General features: G+C 46.3%; 1 protein-coding gene and 1 pseudogene across 10 annotated transcripts in view; one reads left to right on the top strand and one right to left on the bottom strand.

Annotated features, from left to right (window-relative positions):
• Positions 1-21,771, bottom strand: part of SPIDR (scaffold protein involved in DNA repair) — a 351,974-nt gene that overhangs the window by 20,754 nt on the left and 309,449 nt on the right. For all 10 annotated transcript variants that reach the window (XM_027128161.1, XM_027128157.1, XM_027128158.1 and 7 more), the window contains exons 12-14: positions 2,060-2,144; positions 970-1,113; positions 819-878 (exon numbers count right to left, since the gene is read on the bottom strand). In XM_027128161.1, the coding sequence (XP_026983962.1) occupies positions 819-878; positions 970-1,113; positions 2,060-2,144 (289 nt within the window). The remainder of the gene's footprint in view (positions 1-818; positions 879-969; positions 1,114-2,059; positions 2,145-21,771) is intronic.
• On the top strand, positions 4,827-6,743 carry LOC113631395 (mortality factor 4-like protein 1 pseudogene; annotated as a pseudogene).

Consider the following 21,771-nt stretch of genomic DNA (forward strand, 5'->3'; position numbering starts at 1 on the left):
ATGCCACTCTGCCATTAGGATCCAGTAGATGCAAACGGGGACAAGGGTTTGGCTGGGAAGGCCCCTGTAGGAAGGCTGCGGATCCCACATGGCATGGCGGCTGACACGACCGGGCGGAGGAGGTGGCGGCACGGTCAGGAGCTGTGACTTGGGTGGGGGAGAGTGCTCACGTGGTTGAGAGGGTGATTACACACAGGAAGTTAGAGAAAGTTACAGGGAGGAAGATGAGAGCCCTCGAGTTCCGGGACAGGTGCTGATTCTCTCTCGAGTGCCTACAAGCGAACAGGGAGTGGCTGTGGCACGCGGCTGTCCAGCTCTGAGCTAAGGTCCAGTGGAGGCTCCTGCAGGACTGAGGGCATGCACTCGTGGGCCGAGAGCACCCCTCCCCTGGCCTCGGCCCTCTGACTTGGGTGCTGCCCCAGAGAGCTGCCTAAGGTCTCCCAGCGACCACAGGCTCCTCTCGACTGCGGAAGAAAGAGACCTTAGAAATGGCTGAGCTCCATCCTGAGACTCCTACTTTCACCCCGGAAAGGAGGCTTCAGCTGCTCCTTCCTTTCTACAGCCTGCCTGTGTCAGAAAGGGGCCGACATGCCCGGGCTGAGAGCCGGGTGGGTTCCCCCTGGCGGCTGCACACCCAGCGCTTCACCAGGGGCTGCAGCCCCACCTGCACAAGGAATGGACTGACCACCGTGTCAGCACAGAGTGCACCCAGCTCAAGTTCAACAGTGTTTTTCTCTTTTGGTACTGCAGCAGTTTCTGAGAGAGATTATCCTTTAATAAGCTATGCAACACGATTTGAGAAAAGAGAGATGGATTACCTGTGGTCTTTGGTAAATCACTCTGGCATAGAAACTGCAACGGGTACAGGGGCCATCAGTCTGGAAAGGTATTGAAAACAGAGAGGAATGTCTCCCCAAGCTCACGGACACAGCAAAGTAACTGAGACCAGGGTACAAACAAAGACGCCACCTGGAGAATTTCTCTTAAGAAGTGGGGAATCGGAGGCTGGTAAAGCTTCGAAATAGAGTCTTCTTCAATTGCATCAATTTGTCCCAGGTTTGGATGAGCAGTGAGGACGTAACAGAAGCTAGGAGGAGGCAGATGAGTTTTTTCCTGTTTAAAATGAAGGCGAATGTGTTGTTAAAAGACTCAAATACACTATTAATATAAATCTACTCTTTAATAAAGACCTCTTTATTCACAGATGCAGGCTGTTTCTCTGGAAGGCTCTGTAAGAGATGGGTTATGTTGTTTCTCTCTGGAAACAAGCATAAGAACGTCTGTGCTTTTGAGTTTATTACCAATTCAAGATTTCATTTTAGAAGTTTATTCTTCAGAGTACACTGAAGACACCATTTAGAAACTTCTTCCCTGGAAGTAATCTAGAAATGGCATTCCTGACCACCAGGCTGCTGGTCTAGCACAGGACACAGCCACTGTCTCGGCCTGTGCTAGGAAGTCAGCTACCACACAAGCACGGCAGCCCCCGTTCTCAGCTTGGGGACTAAAGCCCAAAGCAGCCGCTGCCAGCCTGCTGGACAGGGCTCAGGGCGGGGAGTAGGGGCACATTTTCATCGCTCGATTTTGCTACCTGTGAGCAACTGGCTGCCATAAGCAATGTGATGAGGAAGGAAAGGGAAACCCCTGGCTGAGCTGGCGGCTGAACCGATACCCATGGGTTTTGTTTACTGAGTTTTTGCTCTAATTGGGGACTAAGTGTTGGTTCTACTACTGACAGGAAGGTGGCGGGGAAGCCACCTGCTTCTTATTCGGTGCGAGGCTGAGACCCTCAGTGCACAGTGGCCCTCGACGATGGGGGTCGAGAGGCGTCACGTAAAGTAACCTCAGGAGGCATGCGCGCGGCACCGTGTGGAAGGCAGCCAGGCCGCAGCCTGTGAGCGAGGCGAGTGGGTCTGGATCTCTGTACCGGCTCGTACCCTCTGGACCTGGGCTTCTTGGGGATGTGCACTGTGGGCTGGCACTGGCTCAGCGCCTGGTGGCCACAGAGCAGGTGCGATGGGGGGTGTGGGGTTGGGGGACGCTGCAATGCTGGGCTTACCTCGAAGGCTGGCCCGTGGCCTGGTGCTTTCAGAGGCGCCACTGGAGGCCACATGGTGTCAATCAAACTGAAAAGCTCTGTCATCCTGGAAAAAGAAGAGATGCCTGGTCAGTGAGCTGCTCACAGGCAGACCTGCTCCACAGACACCAGGCCAAACGTCAAGGAGCCACCATTCAGGACGGTGAAGTCGGGCACACAGACAGACAGACCTTGGAACCTGACTGCACGAGAACAGGAAGGAGACTGTTCATTAAATTATGATGCCTCTGATATACCTGGAGAAAACTCTAATTTGAAAAGACACATGCATCCCAATGTTCACCGCAGCACAATTTACAATAGCCAAGACATGGAAGCAACTTAAATGTCCATCGATGGAGGAGTGGATAAAGAAGCTGTGGTGCTCATATACAATGGAATACTACTCAGCCATAAAAAAGAACGAAATAATGCCATTTGCAGCAACGTGGATGGACCTAGAAATCAACATACTAAGTGAAGTAAGTCACAAACAGAAGGACAAATATCATATGATATCACTTATATGTGGAATGTAAAAAAATGATACAAATGAACTTATTTACAAAACAGAAATAGACTCACAGACATAGACAACAAGCTTACGGTTACCAGAAAGGAAAGGGAGAGGTATAAATTAGGAGTTTGGGACTGACAGACACACACTACTATATATAAAATAAACAACAAGGACCTATGGTATAGCACAGGAAACTACACTCAGTATATTGTAGTAACTATAATGGAAAAAATCTGAAAAAGAATATATACATATCTGTACATGTATAACTGAACCATTTTGCTGTACACCTGAAACCTGTAAATCAACTATACTTCAACTAAAAAAACTATAAAAAATTATGAGGCGATACCCGGAAGAGAGGCGGAAGAGAAATGGTTACACAGAAAATATTTAAGGACACGGAAACATATTCATGATACCCTGCTAAGTGAAAAGCAGACAACAAATTATAATGTCTCTCTCTCTCTAAAAGATAAAAAAATGTTGTTAGTGGCTATCTGAGTAGAACTTAAAGGTGACGTCTATTTTCTTCCTTCGGTTTATGTATTTCCTATATTTTGCAAAACAGATATGTGTCACTCATAGAATAAAAAAGTTATCAATAAGTTATCTAAAATAAAGAATATAGCCAGACACAAAAAGACAAATAGTGTATGAGTCCACTTATACGAGGTCCCTACACCAAACAAATTCACAGAGACAGACAGTGGTTAACGGGCTGGGGAGCTAGTGTTTCCTGGGGACACAGCTTCACTTTGGGAAGATGAGAAAGTTCTGGAGGTGGATGGTAGTGACGGTCGCACAACAATGTGAAGGTACTTAGTGCCACTTAAAAATAGCTAAGGTGGAAAATTTTATGTAATGTACATTTTACCACAATTTTAAAAATCCTGTTTTAGTTGCAAAAAAAAAAAAAGAATATACATCATAAAGACTTCTTAGACTTTGCCTTAAGTTTCAGCAATGTTTAATCAATTTATTTATTTATTTATTTTTATTTTTGGCTGCACTGGGTCTTCATCGTTGGGTCTTTGTTGCTGCACGTGGCTTTCTCTGGTTGCAGCGAGCGGGGGCTACTCTTCGTTGTGCGCGGCCTTCTCATTGCAGTGGCTTCTCTTGTTGCGGAGCACGGGCTCTAGGCACGTGGGCTCAGTAGTTGTGGCTTGCGGGCTCTAGAGTGCAGGCTCAGTAGTTGTGGCACACAGGCTTAGTTGCTCCGCGGTACGTGGGATCTTCCTGGACCTGGGCTCGAACGCGTGTCCCCTGCATTGGCAGGCAGATTCTTAACCACTGCACTACCAGGGAAGTCCCTTAACAATGTTTATATATAATAATGTTGTTTACTTTTTAAAAAGCTTGTGGCCTTAATAATTAACGTTACATATTCTTATTTCTCTCAACATTTAAGAGCAAGTACTATTTTTTTTTTTTGTGGTACACGGGCCTCTCACTGCTGTGGCCTCTCCCGTTGTGGAGCACAGGCTCCAGACGCGCAGGCTCAGCGGCCATGGCTCACAGGCCCAGCCGCTCCGCGGTATGCGGGATCCTCCGGGACCGGGGCACAAACCTGTGTCCCCTGCATCGGCAGGCGGGCTCTCAACCACTGCGCCACCAGGGAAGCCCTAAGAGCAAGTACTATTTTAAGTGCTTAGGATCCAGCGGTTAACAAAGTCGAAACACTCAGAACTGAGAATGAGGGTCTCAGCATCACGGAGAACAAGACTCAAAGCTTCCCACGGTCTTTCAGCCCCTCACACCAAACACAACAGAATTGTGGCCCACAGGGCGTGGCCTACAGCCAACACCAAGATTCTGGGTCCAAATCAAGCACAAAAGCGGTAAGCGAAGGGGGACACACGAGGGAAGTTCACTCTCTCCCTCTCCTGACAGCAGCTGTTTGTGTGGGTGACTGGACAGGGCTGGGCGACCAGGGCCAGTTGAGGTTCAGAGGCAGCTGGCTGGACACTGGGTGGACGCTGGGGGCCCGCTGCGCCTCTCTTCCGGGGATCATCCACCCGCTCCTGCCCTGAACATCCTGCTTCTTTCCACACAGCTCGCTGAAGGATAGGCACCGAAGCGCCAGCCCACATGAGGGGTTGGAGACTCGGTGAACGAATAACCAGCACTCATACAGTCTCATACACACCCACACAACTTCTGAGAACCTTGCATAAACAGAGTCGTGTGGTGCATGGCATGTTGAGTTGGCTTTTGTCATTCAGCACAATGTATCTGAGATCCATCCAGCTGCTGTGGCATCATCAGCTTGTCCCTTTTTACTGCTCAGCGCTATCCATGGTGTGGACGTGACACAGCTCGTTTACCATTCACCTTTGAGGAACATCTGGGTTGTTTCCAGTTTGTGGCTATTACAAACACTTGGGTACAGATTTTTGTGTGAATGCAGATATTTGTTTCTCTGGATAAATGCCCAGGAGTGCAGCTGCTCTGATAAGTATGTTCAGTTTTTAAAGGAACTGCCAACTCTGCTCCTGGGGGGCCACACCACCTTCCACGCCCACCTGCAACATGTGAGAGATGGTTTCTTCACATCCTCACTGGCACCCGGTGCTCTCACTGTTGTTCACTTTAGTTTTTCACATTTAGTTGTTTAGGAGCATGGTAACATCTCACCACGGTCTTGACGTGCTTTTTCTTAAGAACAGTGACGTCGAACACCTTTCCATGTGTTTATCTGCCATGGGATGTCCTCTTTGGAAATGTCTCTTCATGTCCTTTGCCCATTTTCTAACTGGACTGCTGTGTGTGTGTGTGTGTTTACTGTTGAGTTCTGAGCCTTCACTATACCGTCTACGACACACGGTTTGCAAATGTTTCTCACGGTCTGTAGTTTGTCCTGCTTTTGCTGTCACATCTCAGAACTCTTTACTCGATAAGTCCCAAAGGTTTTCTTTATAGTTTTATGTTTTATATTTAAACCTAAGATCTATTGTGAGGTATGAGATTTAGGCTGAGATTAATTTTTTGCCCATATATGTCCAGTTAGTTGAAGACTATCCTTCCTCCACCAAATTGCTTTGTTTGCACCTCGGTCAGGAATCATTTGGCCATAATCCCACAGGCCGCTTCCCAAGTTCTCTCCACTGATCAGAGAGTCATCCCTCCACCAATGCCGCAGTTTCTTGTAGCCATATCATAAGTTTTGAAATTGGGTGTGATTCCTCCCACTTTATCCTGTTTTCAAAGCTGTTTTATCTACTCTAGTTCCTTTGCATTTCCAAGCAAAGCCAATCAGAAGCAGTACGCAGAGGGCAAGATGAGAGGGGCTGCCCCGGAAGGAAGACTTCTGGTTTGCAACAGAAAAATGTTGGCGTGAAAACAAAAAAGAACAAACAGAAAACACCTGGAAATGGAGACGGTGGTAGTACGAGTGAGACACCTCAGTCTCCTCGCGAGGAAAGGGCCCGAGTAGCTTCTACTGTTGAAAATGAGGAAACATTCATGAACAGAGTTGAAGTTAAAGTAAAGATTCCTGAAGAACTAAAACCATGGCTTGTTGAAGACTGGGACTTAATTACCTGGCAAAAAGAGCTCTTTTATCTTCCTGACAAGAAGAATGTGGATTCCATTCTAGAGGATTCTGCAAACTACAAGACATCTTGAAGAAACACAGAAAATAAGGAGTATGCTGTTAATGAAGTTGTGGCAGGGATCAAGGAACACTTCAGTGTAATGCTGGGCACTCAGCTGCTCTGCAAACATGAGAGACCGCGGTATGCTGACATCCTTGCAGATCACCCTGATGCGCCATGTCCAAGGTGCATGCAGCGCCACATCTACTGAGATTATTTGTACGTGTTGGAGCAATGCTGGCCTACACACCTCTGGATGAGAAGAGCCTTGCTTTATTACTGAATTATCTTCATGATTTCCTAGAACACCTGGCAAAGAACTCTGTTTAGTGCCGGTGATTATGAAGTGGCTCCTCCTGAGTACGAGTGGAAACCTGTGTGAGGTGCTTGTACGCCCTCATGTTTGGATCTCTGTAAACACATTTTTGTCAGCCCTTCTCTTGTACAAATGACGTACTTTGGAAACGTTAGTGTATAACAGAAATGATGTTTGTTTTCTGTTTGATTTTAAACAGAAAATAAAAGGGGTTACAGCTCCTTTTTTTCTTTTTTTTTTTCTTTTTTTATTTCAAAGTTGCTACCAGTGTTTTCAATGACGGACAACAGAGAGACGTACTGTAGAGTGTTTCACTGCTTAGCTGCCAAAGCTGCGTTTGAATGCTGGTGGTTCTATTCCTTTGACACTACGCACTTTTACAATATGTGTTAATGCTATATGACAAAATGCTCTGATTCCTAGTGCCAAAAGTTCAATTCAGTGTGTATAACTGAAAACACTCATCCATTTGTGCTCCCCGCTTTTTCATGGTGCTTACAGTGAAGAGCCCATCCTTTGCAAGTCATTCATGTTGTTCCTTAGGCATTTTATCTTTGCTCAGATTGTCAAAGAATGGTGGCTTGTTTCATGGTTTTTATATTTGTGTCTAATCACGTTTTAACATGATAGACACAATGCATTGTGTAGCTAGTTTTCTGGAAAAGTCAATATTTTAGAAATTGTTTTTCAGATCTTCAATAAATTTTTTCCTTAAATTTCAAAAAGAAAAAAAAAGTTTAGAATAGGCCTGGATATATCTACGAAAATTTTTGCTGAGACTTTAATGGGTTTTGCGTCAAGCCTATACCATCTTTTGGGGAGAACTATAGCATCTTTACAATGTTGAGTCTTCCACTCCACGCACATTGACACCTTTCCATTTATTTAGATCTTCTCTGATTTCTTTAATCAGTGTTTTGTAGTTTGCAGCATACAAGTCCTGACATGTTTTGTTAGATTTATACCTAAATACTCCTTTTTGGGCAACTGTAAATGCTGTATTTTTAATTTTGGTTTTCAAGGGTTCATTGCCAGTATATAGAAATGTGACTGACTTGTGAATGTTAATCTTGTATGCTGCTACTTTGCTGAACTGACTTACTAGTTTTAGGATTTTTTTTTTTCTTTTGTAGATTCCTTGGGATTTTCGACATAGACCATCATGTCATCCAAAGTAGAGACAGTTTTATTTCTTCCTTTCTGTCTTTTTCCTTTTCCTTGCCTTATTGCGATGGTTAGTCTATTTAGTACTTTTAAAGTACCCTACCAGAATCTAACATTTAACTTCAAACACACTGATATAGAAAAAAAACTCTGAGAGGACATCCAGGACAGCAAATACGATAAACAGCACGTGAAGAGTGTCAGGGTGTGATGCTGGCGACAGAACGCTGGCAAAGCTGGATGAAGAGAAAAAGGCTGACACTTAAAGGTCACGTGCAGACCAATTTCTCTCATTTCTTCCGTCTTTCTCCCCACCCCCCAGCCCGATGATGAAACTACTCAAAGAAAAGCTGGGCCAGGACAACAAAAACTACTAATCCAGGTGGACTTGCAGAGAAAAAACAAACACACCCCCTTGTCATTCTCTGCACATCTGCTTGAAGCTAAACGCCTGCTTTTACCAACTGGACTGGCCGTCTTGGTGACTTCGGAAAGTGGTAGAATACTACTGAGAGAGAGTCAGACTTTTATTATCTATTTGCTAAGTCTGGGAAAGTCTAAATTTCAAATACTCTTTGTCTTCCATATAACCTTGTGAGCAAATAATGGAGAACGGATACCTTAATTTCCTCAAGAAACAGGTCATAATCTATCTGCCAACAGGCTTTTACTGCAGCTGCCTTCACTAAATCTTAGACTTTTAGAAAAATTACCTAAAGATGAACTTTCCTAGTGGGAAAGGTGGGTAAACTTGAAAAGTGACCTTTGCGAAGGCAAACGCGGCTGGTGACTGGAGTGCCCTGGAGGGAGCCGAGCACACTCCCCCAGACAGTCCCTGTGGCCCAGGACCCAGGGCCTCCTCTAGGGCGGGCTCAGCTCTTCCACTCTCTCCAAGGCAAAGGCCGCCTCTGAGTGTGACCAGCTGCTGCAAGTGTTAAGAGGTGCCTTCTCGCACATCTTCACTTGGGGAGACCCCCCAGGAGAGCCGGAGGAGGCTGGCCGCACCACACTCTTTGAATCTAACCGGACTGCTTGAGACTTGGGACCGCAGCAGAGGTGGCGGGTCAGCGGGAATACTGCTCCTCAGGGCCAGGCCTCGGGGCTCCCACTCCCCGTGCTTCTGGAGCTGGGTGTTCGCTCTGGGGGGCCTGGAGCCTGATGGGGCGCAGAGCGGACGCCTTCATCTGCACTGCAGGTGAGTCCTGAAACCTCCTGGCCCCGCTGTGCTCCCTGCAGGACTCTGATGCTCCCACTTCTAAACCTGCAGCGGCTGAGGCGGGTGGGAGCAGCGCAGGCCTTCTGGGAGGGTGCAGCAGCACGAGGTAGCTAGAAACAGCCAGCCGTCTGGGACACATGCCTTCTACAGGCTGGGACACAAGCCTGGCTGGCTGAATACCTTGTTCATGCGCAAAGGCCTTGGGGTATTGATTAAAACAAAACAAGACAACATTTTCCAACTCATTTGCAAGTAAAAAAATTACAAATACAGAGCACTGTAGTTAACTTCAAAAACATTTTCTATTTTGTTGTTTTTTTGTGGTACGCGGGCCTCTCACTGCTGCGGCCCCTCCCGCTGCGGAGCACAGGCGCCGGATGCGCAGGCCCAGCGGCCATGGCTCATGGGTCCAGCCGCTCCGCGGCATGTGGGATCTTCCCGGACCGGGGCACGAACCCGTGTCCCCCGCACCGGCAGGCGGACTCCCAACCACTGTGCCACCAGGGAAGCCCTGATTTGTTGTTTTAATAATTACCAGCTCCCTAAGAGAGAAAAAAGTGCTGCAAAGATTATTAAGTGTTAGTACACAGATAGAGATACTTACCTGGAGCAAAGTTACTGATTTCTTAGAATGAGAAAACCCATTCTGTTGCCTGCATTTTGTTGTTTGTGGGATATTCTGGAAGCTGTAAAAATCTAAGTAGAAAATACACAAATGAGTCACAAAGGGAGGAGACCGACTTGAGGCCATCTCCGAAAAAAGTCTCACAAATTCAGCGTAAGAGTCTGAAATGATGCCCACATGCAGGTGTCTCTCCTGGACGGACGAGAGCCCAGGTTTGCCCTCCAGGGAAAACGATCAAGCCGAGACCCCACATCAACTGCTGAATTTCTGGCTGAGAAAGGCAGCCTCTAACCCTTAACCCGACGCTCTCGACTGCTCTGACAAGAGGAAGAGGACCGGGGCTAGTCCTGGGGCAGCCACGGCAGGGCTGCCTGGCGCAAAGAAGAGGCCACGAGAACAGAGTGTGCCTGAGGACGACAGCAAGAGGAGTTTTAGGAACATCAGAGATAGACGGGGAAGGAGCAGGGGCTCTGGCCTCACCACTACCCGAAAGGATGCTGAATGTACATATTTCACACTGATTTTATAGACTGGCGCAGCCTCCCTGTACCGAGGGCGACGGCCAGTGTCACCTGGAAGCAGGTCCCCGGCTGCAGCCCATGGGGAGGAAGCCCGGCGGAGAGCTCTCCCTGAGCTCACCAGGTTGTTCCCCGACACGCCTGCTCACCAGGCCTGTTTTCTATGTTATTTTAGAGTTATTTTTCCATCTGATACTGCCTCATCTAACTACTCCCAAATCTTCACCGGATAATCTAAGACTGCCTGAATCACTTTCTTTTGGGTGTGGGTGGGGTGGAATTTGCTGCAGAAGATTTAAACCACAATGGTGACGTCACCCTCAAGATGGGACGCAACCTGTTCACTGAGTTAATTCATCCTCAGAGATCTCAGAATATTTTTTTTAAACGAAGCATTTATATTGGTTGTAAAATGTTCCTAAAATTTTTCCGTGCAGTTGCTAATTTCTCTGTACCTACTGTTATGTAGTACTCATGGCTTTCTAATAAGACAGATTACCTGGAGATGGAATATTTCAGACCAGGGATTCTGAAAGTGGGGTCTGGAGACCCCTGGGTCTGTAAGACCCTTTCAAGGGACCCGCAAGGCCAGAACTATGTCCTGAGACCTTATTTCCCCTTCTCTCGTGAGTGTACAGTGGAGTCTTCTAGAGGCTACACTATGTACAATACAGGACTGACTGAATGCAGAGCAGAGATGACAATCCATCGTTTTCTGTTAGTCCAGACATTAAAGAGATCTGCAGAGAACATAAAATAAGGCTACTCTTCTCACTAAGGTTGTCTTGGTTTAGAAAATATTTTTCATAAAAATTCTATTTGTTATTATTTAATGGGTTTATTTTTAGGATTTTTAGGTGAACTAATAAATATTTAATTTTTTCCATTTTATTTTCTAATATAGTAGTTATTGATCAATATAACCACATTTAAAAAATCTCCTTGGGGGTCTCAGTAATTTTGACGAGTATTAAGGGGTCCCGGAGACCATGAAGCCCGGAAGTGCGCCACTCAAGATCCACTCTCTACCATCTGCCTCCCTCCCTCCGTCTCCCTCTGTGCCCTCGACTGTCTTCCAGAAGGTAGCTTGTGTCACCTTACGTCCTTTTATGTCACCCTCATACACACACGAGACAACCTCGAATCAACTAAACAAACTTTTGCCTTGATACTGAAATGCATTTCCTTCAGAGGTTTGGCTGCCAGAGCAGACACTACCAGATGGCCCAGGAGATCATGAGCAAACTGATGGGAGCCATGGCAACCTTGAGATCCTGAGGAGGTTAGATAATCAGCGACTAAACTACATCATTATGCTGGTGAGACAGGAAAATGGGGCAGTCACTTTGGAAAACACTTTGGCATCGACCCAGCAATCCCACTTCTAGCTATCTACCCAAGAGAACCGAAGACTTATGTCCATATGTGCATCGTGAATGTTCATAGCAGTATTACTATTCATGACAGCCAGAAAGTAACATGGAAGCAACCCAAATGTGCATCAACTGATGAATGGATAAATAAGTCTGGTACATCCATACAACAGAGTATCAGGCAGCCATAAAAAGGAGTGAAGTACTGACACACGATACAACATGGATGAACCTCGAAAACATGATGCGCAGTGGAAGAAGCCAGGATGATTCCTTTATACGAAGTGTTCAGTATATGCAAATTCACAGAGACAGAGTGCAGATTAGTGGTTGCCAGGGGCTGGAGGGTGGGGAGTGACTGCTCGTGGGGAAGGCGTTTCTTTTGGGGGTGATGACACTGTTTCTGAATTAGACAGTGATGGCATCATGTCGGTCAGGCATTCTGACCTCAGAGACCACTCTCTGCTAAGAATATCCCACAAATACCTTATAGATGTGGGGAATTACTAAACATTTTCCAAGGCTAGTTCAATGAATTTCAGGACAATATTTTTCAAATTTTATTCAACAGATAGAGAAACTGAAGAAAGGAAATTAAAGACACACACCTGAAATTAAGCCTTCTGCACTACTTCTTTGAACCACTGCTTAAATTATATAACTATAAAAGATAAATTTGTAACTTTGGAAGGCCTCACATTTTGTAGGCTATCTGCTAGTAATATTAAAAAATATCTTTCCTAATCTAGATTCTTTCCTCAAGATCTAGGATATAAAAATATTAACTAGTGCAACTTTGTATTATAAAACAAGTTCTTTTTTTTTTTGAGGTACGTGGGCCTCTCACCGTTGTGGCCTCTCCCGTTGCGGAGCACAGGCTCCGGACGCGCAGGCTCAGCGGCCATGGCTCACGGGCCCAGCCGCTCCGCGGCATGTGGGATCTTCCCGGACCGGGGCACGAACCCATGTCCCCTGCATCGGCAGGCGGACTCTCAACCACTGCGCCACCAGGGAAGCCCATAAAACAAGTTCTTTGCACATTTCTGTTCTACCTCGGCAGGAAATGACACACACACACACACACACACACACACACTCAGCTACAAGGGAAGGAAGGAATTCTTGCTGCATGCTGCTATCTGGAACTGCAGACAGTTCTTAGGCTGGTCTCATTCCCAGGTGGTCCTTATCATTTCAAAAGTGTCACATGATCTACTCACCAGTGTGGAAGCAGGAACAGCCACATTCCACATAAAATCTGTCAGCCCAGGTTTTCTGATCACCAGTGCGCTCTGATACCTGAGACAAACCTGTCTTCTCTATACACTATAGAGAACACTATAAAGAAAACCACGGAGGAAACCAGAGGACTGCAGTGATCTTGGGGGGACGGGGCGTCACCAGGAGGAGCACGCTGGGGGTGATGCCTGGACACCCAGCACATTTTGTTCCTTGAATTTGGTGGTGGCTTCATGGGTGGCCCTACCAGTCGTTCACTGCACTCTGCAACTGGGGATCGCCCATACGTCTGTCGTGTTTCCCCATAAAGAACCGTAAAGAAGGAGACAGGAGCGCACACACTGACGTCTGTTGCTGCGAAGAGGCAGAAACTGGAAAGGGACACCCTTAAAGATACCAAAGGGAAAAGCAACCATTCTTCTTTGTTTACAGACATGCCTACGTTCATGAGAAAGATGTGGAGTGAACACCAGTGGAGAGGGGAGTATTAAATTCCCTTTACTCTTCGTGTGACTTATTTTTACAGCAGCATCCAGTGAAAGCAGCGGCTGTCCTACTACCTCCCTTGCACATAATGCTGAAGTGCCTGATCTGAGGCTGCTCACAACACGCAGTCCCGGTCCAGGTCCAGGGGCCTTCGGGACCATCCTCTCCACTGTCAGTGATTCTAGGGAGAGGAGCAAATTCTCTTGCTTTAAAAAAAAACAGTAATGAAAATGATCTTTCTTAAAAGTCGTATTTTCATTAATAAGTGCCTAAGTAAACAGAAAAGAAAAATGCCGAACTGGACCTGAGGCCCCCAGTGTCATTATTTCCTACGGATCTGATGCTCCTCCTGGCCACTCAAGATAATTCCAGCACAGACGGCTCACTGCTGTTGTTTAACAAAAACAATGGAAAACACCAAGAATCTAACATCAACACCCCTGACAAGAAATGGTCAGATTTCTGACTTGAGGGCCGGGGATTATGACTATAAAGCAAATGGGAAATTTACAGAAATGAATTCCCCTAAAACTGTAAGTAATTACGTGTAGGCTGTAGCACCAAAGATGCAGGCGCTGGACTCTGATGGACCGGGCTCCAGGCCCACCTCACAGACGTGCAGCCAAGTTATTACTTAGTTTCAGGAGCTTGAGGGTCTTTATTTAACAACACAATAATTTGTTTTTCAATAAAGACTAATTTATTTTGTCCTGAATTTGGCGGTGGCATCACGGGTGATGCCTGTAGTGAACTATAGTGAACGATGCCACCACCTAATCTGCCATCTAGTTGGAGAGTTGAAGGAAAGGAAAGAGGGGCTACAGTGACAGTGAAACTTCTTTTCTTTCCTCTTCCGTGTCCCACATGAAAAGACAGGCATTTCACTGGCAAACTTATAAAGATTTAAGAGTATTCTACCTATGATAAAAATGCATAAGATTCTGCAAATTTGAGAAGGCACTTAATGAAGCATAATTAAGTATTTGCACTTCATATGTGAGATTAACAAGGAACACCCCACTTAGCTTCTGAATCACATGACCCAGGGCCCTCACAATAACGGCTACTGCCACAGGCTGTTACCCTGAGAGAGGGAGAGAAAGAACCTTACTGATGTGTGCAATGTTCAGAGCTGCAATCAGTCCTCAATGCTTACTTTCCAATCACGTGGCCCTAGGAGCTGGCTGGGGGCTGGGTGGCCCGACACACCACCTCCCAATTTTGAACAGAATAGCTCCACATTGGTTTGTTATTAACACGAGCTTCCTCTTTGGATTCTATTTTTTTTAAGTTCAAAAGTTTTAAAACTACTGGTCCCCTACTGGTAGGTAATTATGATTTTTGTGAGAATAGTGCAGGGAGAGGGGGAGTATTGAGATTTGTAAGAGAAGGAATGAATGAAAAAGCAAAAAAAAAAAAAAAAATTCCTGCCCATTTGCTGAATTCCAGGCTTACTGTGCTGCCAGGTGAATTCACCAGATAAATTACTAACCTGGAGGGACAGGGGGCAGTTGCTTTTATGTTCTTGTATCAGCAGATCTTCCTTCTGGTTTCTTTGATCCCTGTTTTAACTAAATCTCTCTGTACTTTTTAACTCCACTGGCTTCATTACCCATTCTCTCCCATTATTATCAGATAATTGACAAGGCCAGCAATTTCCAACTGGATTTATTTTCTTTCCTGGAAAAAAATGGAACACTCCCAACTTCTAGTTATAGTTCTTCTAAGTTACTCATCTTTCTCTTCCTGTTTTATTTGTAAAAACAAGACAAGAAAGACTTACATCAATGTTGGCCAGAGTTTTACTTTTCAGTTAATTAGAAAAGAGAAACAGAGGAGGAGGAGGGAGGGAAGAACCACTACTTCTGCATGTTTTAGGGTGTGCAGGGCCGCTTCCGCGTGTGAGCTCATCAAACCACCCAACCCCGGGGGGAGGCAGAGCTACTCGTCCTGCTGACCACTGAGGGTCAAGATGCGACTCAGGGGCAGTGGTTCCAAGGCCCCCAACTTCCCCTCTGATGCCTCCGTTCAGTGACCAGCGACGCTCCCTCCAGAAGCTTTGGGTTTGCTTCTGAACAGCAAGTCCCCTCGCGTCAGCCAGACCGACACAGCCAAATCACGCCAAGTGAACTGGGTTCTACTCTGTCCCCCAGTCACTGGGGGAAGGTGGTGGAGCAAGGGGGTAGCCCTGAGCCACTTCTGAGATTGCTACTGAAAGAATTCTTATGTGGCCAAGAACTACTGGCACAGTTTGCTTTGGTTCAGACCTCATTTCTTAGTCAGGTATTTACTGAATGCTCTATTAACTGCTACGGAGGACATGAGGACACCAGGCTAGATAACACTTGGCTCCAGCATGACAGTCTATTTTTGGTCAAAAGATAACAGGAATGAACTTATGGGTGGGAACGTGCTCTTCCATGGGTGTCTGCCTAGCAACCAGATGAACCTACAAGTCACACCCTGAAGGTCTTCTCGGCGAAGCCCCACCCACTCCAGCAAAAATCTTCTTAGACTGTCAGTGCTTCCCCACTGGAAAGTCAGACTGAACTGTGAGTTCATCCCTGCGTCCACACCCAGGTGCTGTGTTAACGAATGACTGATGGAGAGAGACATGCAAGGACCAGTCAGAGCAGAACTTCTTTACCTAACTGAGGGAAGGGTGAATTTATTTTTACTGGATAGTTTTTGAAACACTATTAGATCAGTAATCTTGACAACAGTTAACGCTTGGCCTACACAGCTCAAAGGTCTCTTTCAGGAGGTCTGCGGTTCTCTTCCCTCCTCTTCCTGTGATCAACCTGGTGGGTGTGTCAGGCCTTTTGTAATCTGCTGGTTTTCCCCTTTGTCAATGTCTCTATCACTGATTAGGTAGATAGATATACAATAGTTTTCTTAAGGATTGTTCATTGAACAATAAAGGTAATGACTGATTTAGAGGGGTGCCCATTTTACTAAACATATATCCTAATTTCCCCAAAATAACCCTTATGGTTAAGGTTAAATAATCGGCATTTGCTTTCTGAGCCCCTATTCCCTAGTTGGGTCTTTTTGAGATATGTGAAATTATGCCCAGATGTTTCATTTAGAAACAGTTCTTCTCCAACTGGACTTATGAAACATTTGTAGTTGTTTTTATAACTCGGTGTAAACACTTTTTAGGCAGTCAGTTCATCCCCGCGCCCTTTAAGGACTGAGGTGAAATTCACTCAACATAAAATTAACCATTTTGAAGTGCACAGTTCAGCGGCATTTAGCACATGCAGAGTGCTGTCTAGCCCCAGAATGTCGCCATCACCCCATCAGACCCTGTGCCCGTCAGCGGTCACTCCCTGCTCCCCTCCTCCTGGCCACCACCAACCTGCGTCCTGTCACCATGGGCTTGTCTGTTCTGTTCGTTTCATATAAACGGGATCCTACAATGTGTGGCCTTTTGTGTGGGCTTCTTTCACTCAGCACCATGTTTCACACGGGTCAGTGCTTCGTTCTTTTCGGGCAGTTCTTCGAGCATCACTGGTTTCAGGATTTAGTACATTCTCTTTCGGTGACATTTTACTCTCCTGCCATTAACTTGGGTGGTGAACCTACCGGCAACAATTTTATTTTTCAAAATGATGAAAGAATTCTCAAGTATGTCCCCTTAAAAGAGGATTTCCAACCACAGCAATGAGCAAAAAGATTCTGGACCTCAAACCCCAAGGGAATTCTGTCTCTTTAAGAGGCAGCCTTTCTGAAGAGGGGAAATCAAAGGAAGGAAATTGCCACTGAAGTTTCTTTCCCCAGGAGAGCTCTCACCACTGCTTATTTCCTGTTAAAGGAGCAACTGAGATGATCCCTCCACAACGACCCTAACCCACACGCATCGACTTGTGCTGGACGATCCCTAAAAACTCCCTCTGCTGCACCTCCATGTACGTGGGTCACACAGGGTCTCCCAGGAGACCAACGCCCTGGTGCCCAAAGTCACAGTGGAGCCTGACCTCTGACCAGTCACCCTCACCTGATCCAGGCCCTCCTCCATAAGATGGGATCCCATCCTGGATAAAGTGCTTTCACAACAACCTCAGGCGTTACCCACTAGACTTATTAGTGAGGAGGACCCAGGGTCTTGAGTCCAAGGTGCACAAAAGGCGTGGTCCTCACCCTGCACTGGACACTGGTCTTGGGACCAACTTAGTCTCTATTCTTCCCACTAAAATTGAGCACCAATAATTACTGCTCAGAAAGTACAAGTGTACACATTCAAATCTCGTTGAGGAGAATCTAAGATGAACCCAAGCAGACAACGAATGTGCATTCCACAAATACTTATTATGAGCCTCTCGAGTGCCAGGAATTGAGCCACATACAGGAAACACAATGGTGAGCGAGAAACAGAGCGTTATGATGGGAAGGCCAGCCTCAGACACTGGCCACGAGGCGTCCTAATCCACAATGGTCTACACCATGCAGAGGGGCAAGACCAGGTCTGCATGTCAAGAAACCGCTGGGACTCAGAGCTGAGCAGCTGGGACACAGCACAGGCCAGCTGGGGGAGCCATCCCAGGGCTCCTCAGACCACTGTTAACGCTTGTGTATTATTGCTAAAATGTCACTCAAGTTTACATGACAATATACCCCTCTGGTGGGACACAGGTCCTGAGAATCCCACACAGCCCTGAGCACTGGACCCAAAGCAGCGGCTGCAAGAGACAAAGGCGCCACCCGGAGACGGGAGAGTGCTCTGTCCCCCCCCCGCCCCCCCCCAACCCCGGGCCAGACCAACAGCCCTAAGGGCACCGGGCTGGGGAGCAGCATGGGGGCTTCGACGGCCTTCTGTTTCCTGACCATGGGGTTAGTTTGTGATCATGCTAACTAAGCCTGGCTTCTAACTTAAAGTTTATCAGTACTTAATCTGTTACCTTTAAAACAAAAGCTGGCATTTAAACAGTAACTATTAATCGGACCATTCTCTGAAATACACCCCCCTCGACGTGCCCAACCCCTCACTCTATCCTCAAAGCTGACCAGATGGACCCGCTCCAGGGGGTGAGTGGACGGCTAGATCAGGGGGCGTGTCCTCCCGCCCTCCTGTCCTCAGCCCCAGGCCCCTCCCGTTCTCTCCAGGGTTCCCAAATCTGAACCCGCCCTCTGAGCCGGGCAAAGTGGCTGCTCTGTAACTGGCACTCGCCGGTTGGTGTCTTTCGAGACCTCCTCCTGGCTCTCCTGCTGGTCCATGAGCTCTGGGAGAAAGGGGCTATTTTACACTCCTGGCATCACCACAGCTCCCAGGAGAGCGCCACCCACCCCCCTGGCCCCCGAAGCTACTGGAAGTTAAAAATCAGTGGTGATGCGTTCTTCCTTCTCCTGCCCTCAACTGCTGCAGAAGTTTCCAAATCTGCACCCCTGCCCAATCCCTCCTTCTATTTCAAATCTATTAAAAGTACAAGAGTAGAATAATCTTAACTCTATTTTCATTTTTATTACCTCTTCTTCTCTCAAAAACTCCTAGGGGCCCTAATTTTCTCTTGGATCAATGCAGAATCCCTAATAATAGGATTTAAGGCTTTGTCTAGCTGACTTTTTATTTCAGTATATTGTGGTTTCAGATAAATCCCAAAACTCTAGCACAGCAGCAACCAGCCAGGGGCATAGCACAAAGAGGTCCTAAATATTTAACGAACAGATGACTGAATTATACTTTCTCCTAATCCTACTTTTGTGTCTTCACAGATAACATCTTACCAATTTGAGGAAAAGACCAGCCATTTAAGGCCCCATCACTTAAAGCAACAACCGCCCAGGATCCCTGGGCAGGTCTAGTCTCCAGTTCAAAAGGAGGCAATTCATGGTCAAAGATCTTGTTAGTTGCTTCCCTGTCATTCTCAGCACTCAGATAGACCCCTCTGTATACGGTGAGTGCCGACTAAATGCTCTGCAACAGTCTTCTCCAGTACATTACTCTTAAAGAGACCTAAATAAAATAGTCACTTATACATTAATAATGTATTTTAGACAGATTAGTGGCTTTTGTTTTAACAAGTAGGAACATAAGTATTAGCAGGACTTTGAATTGAAAGAGGTTCCTCTCCCCCGCCAAAAATGTGCTAACTATATTTTCCATACTTATAGGATTAAGATGTTGCAGAAAATCTTTTTTCCCTCAGTATTACCCTATCACATAAAAAAAAAGAGCACATAATAATCAGCAATAAAAAGATAAAGCTCATACACAGAACTAAGACACAAAAGTAAAGTGAGTTTTCAGCCTGTCTGACCTCTAAACTGTTGCAGAGGCCACCTGGGAGGACAAAGGTCAGGGGACACGCCTCAGCCCCTGGACAAACAGCCTGGAGTCCTCCAGGGACGCAGAGAGCCAGGGAGAGGCACATGCCTCAGCAGTGTTGTTTTAAAATGGTCTTTTCCTTTACATCCAGGGTATTTTTCTGACTCTTCTCACCCTAACGAGTCAGTATGGACACACAACTCCAAAAAGCGGTCAGAGAAATGCGACAGACATGACAGCTGTTTTCCTGCAACTCTTCCCAAGGCGGCAGGTGAACAGGGTGGGACGCCCTGCACAGGCCCAGCCCCAAGGCCGCCAGTCCACCCAAAGCGCCACAGGGAGCAGTGACTTCCGTCACTGTGACTGTGGACCAGATGAGACCGGGGAGTTAAGATTTCAAAGGCTCCACGATCAGCCCAAACGTAAAACTATCTTCCAAATGGCAAAAAATAATTTTCTATATTAGATATTGGAATTATATAATTATAATTAATCATTTTAGCTTGAATTCTGGGAACTAAGTGTATTTCATTAAGGTTTATCAGAAATATATTTTGTTAAGGTTTATGAGAGTTGCTATGAAACACAATAATTGGGGGGGAAGAAAAGAGACAATTTGTGTTTACTGGGCCGTGGATGGATGACTGACAGTGGATGATGTCACTAATAGGCAATTATAACATTCAGCATTCCAAAACTATTTAATAATTTGTTTTGAAGAAATACAGCTTCCAAAAGAACAAAAAGACAATCTTAATATTTATTTGGATAGTTGCATGCTAAAATAAAGTTAAACACATAGGATAAAGAAATTAACTCCAACCTAAAAAAGTATCCAATACTTAGTCAAATTTTAGTCCAACTTAAAAATGGATGGGTTCCAAAAGTTTGTAAATGAATTATTCAGAATAGTCAGTGCATTTCCCGTGGAAAAAACATTTCCTATGGCAATGTTGTAGATAGTAGCAAGGCTTCCAGTGTAACCCACAAAAACCAGATTAAACATTAGGTACACATATGGCTGTATAGCATCATGGTAGCAAAGCATGTACTTTTTAGAGCAAAGCCCCTGGACCCCTCCTGGCTCTGTCAGTCCCCAGGAGTATTTCCCTGGAGTTGGGTCCCCCAGTCGCCAGCAGGAAGTACGTCCCCAGGAGTGGACTCCTCTGGCCTGCAGGACACCAGGACACCTGCCAGCTGGAGGGGCTCCACTGAGGCGCCCGAGATGGGGAGCCCCAGTACCCCGGCGTGCTCAGGTGCGAGGCTGGTGCCGAATGTATGTCAGGGAGGTCTACACGGCCCCGGTGGGGTTAACGCCGTCAGGCCAATGCCACAGCAGCACCTCACTTACCACCACTACACACGGTCTTTCCAGATGCCTGTGATTCTGAAACTGAGGACTACATGGGGTTCAGCCTTCGAAACGATAAGGTTCATGTGACCCACTTAAGCTTTCCAAATATCTGGGCAGCTCCCTCCCTAATCCATAAGGCAGTTACACTGTAACACAGCCTCCCTGTAAGCAAAACGAAGCATTTGTTACGAGCCGAGTGTACATGAATCAATGCAGGGCTCACAGGGGCCTGTCCTTCAGGAAAACAGGGTCCTGGGTGGAGCCGCCACTCAGCGGCACGTGAGAGACACATGCGGCACAGGGCGGGGCCGGGGAAAGCGGGCTGCCAGTCAGTTTGGACGGAGCACGGCCGGAAGGGCCGGTATGCAGACCACTGGACTAGGAGCAGCGCATACGCCCAGCCCAACGGCGCCTCCCAACAGAGCCTCCCAAGGGCTCCTCCCAACAGGCGCCTCCCAAGGCGCCTCCCAACGGCTCCTCCCACCCGCACTGTTACAAGCTCAGACGTTGCTCTAAGTAAGACAGTAGCATTAAGACAGCTAAAATTACACACTGCTTGAGGAAAGAGGCTATGATGAGAGAAACCCAAATTCACCGTTTACACTAATTCTCTATATGACTGGATCGTTCCACCGAAAAGGTTTCTTCTGCTCCCTAATTCATAGATTAAGATGCTCACTGGAATGGAACAACCCACGCTGGGGCCAGATCTACGTACCACCGCCACCCAAAACATCTAGCGCGAGGAGCCACGAAACGTGACAGAAAACAAGCTTTCTTGCTATGGAAAGCAAAAAACGTGACAAATTAAGAGTTTTGCTTAACACTTATAAAATGCCTTTTCACTCAGTTATATTTTCACTTACATAACTGACTCATGCAAAGCTGCCTTATTAGTACAGATAAGGAAAAATAAAGAAAAAACTTTAGAATTAAAATACATATATATGACATTTTTAATCCTAATTTTAATAAAATTGTGAATCACTAAACCTGCATAATTATTTTTGTTGTCAATGATA

This window comes from Aethalodelphis obliquidens, unplaced genomic scaffold (genome assembly GCF_003676395.1).
Source record: "Aethalodelphis obliquidens isolate GAN/ISIS:26980383/991018 unplaced genomic scaffold, ASM367639v1 scaffold33, whole genome shotgun sequence".
NCBI classification, from domain to species: Eukaryota; Metazoa; Chordata; class Mammalia; order Artiodactyla; family Delphinidae; genus Aethalodelphis; species Aethalodelphis obliquidens.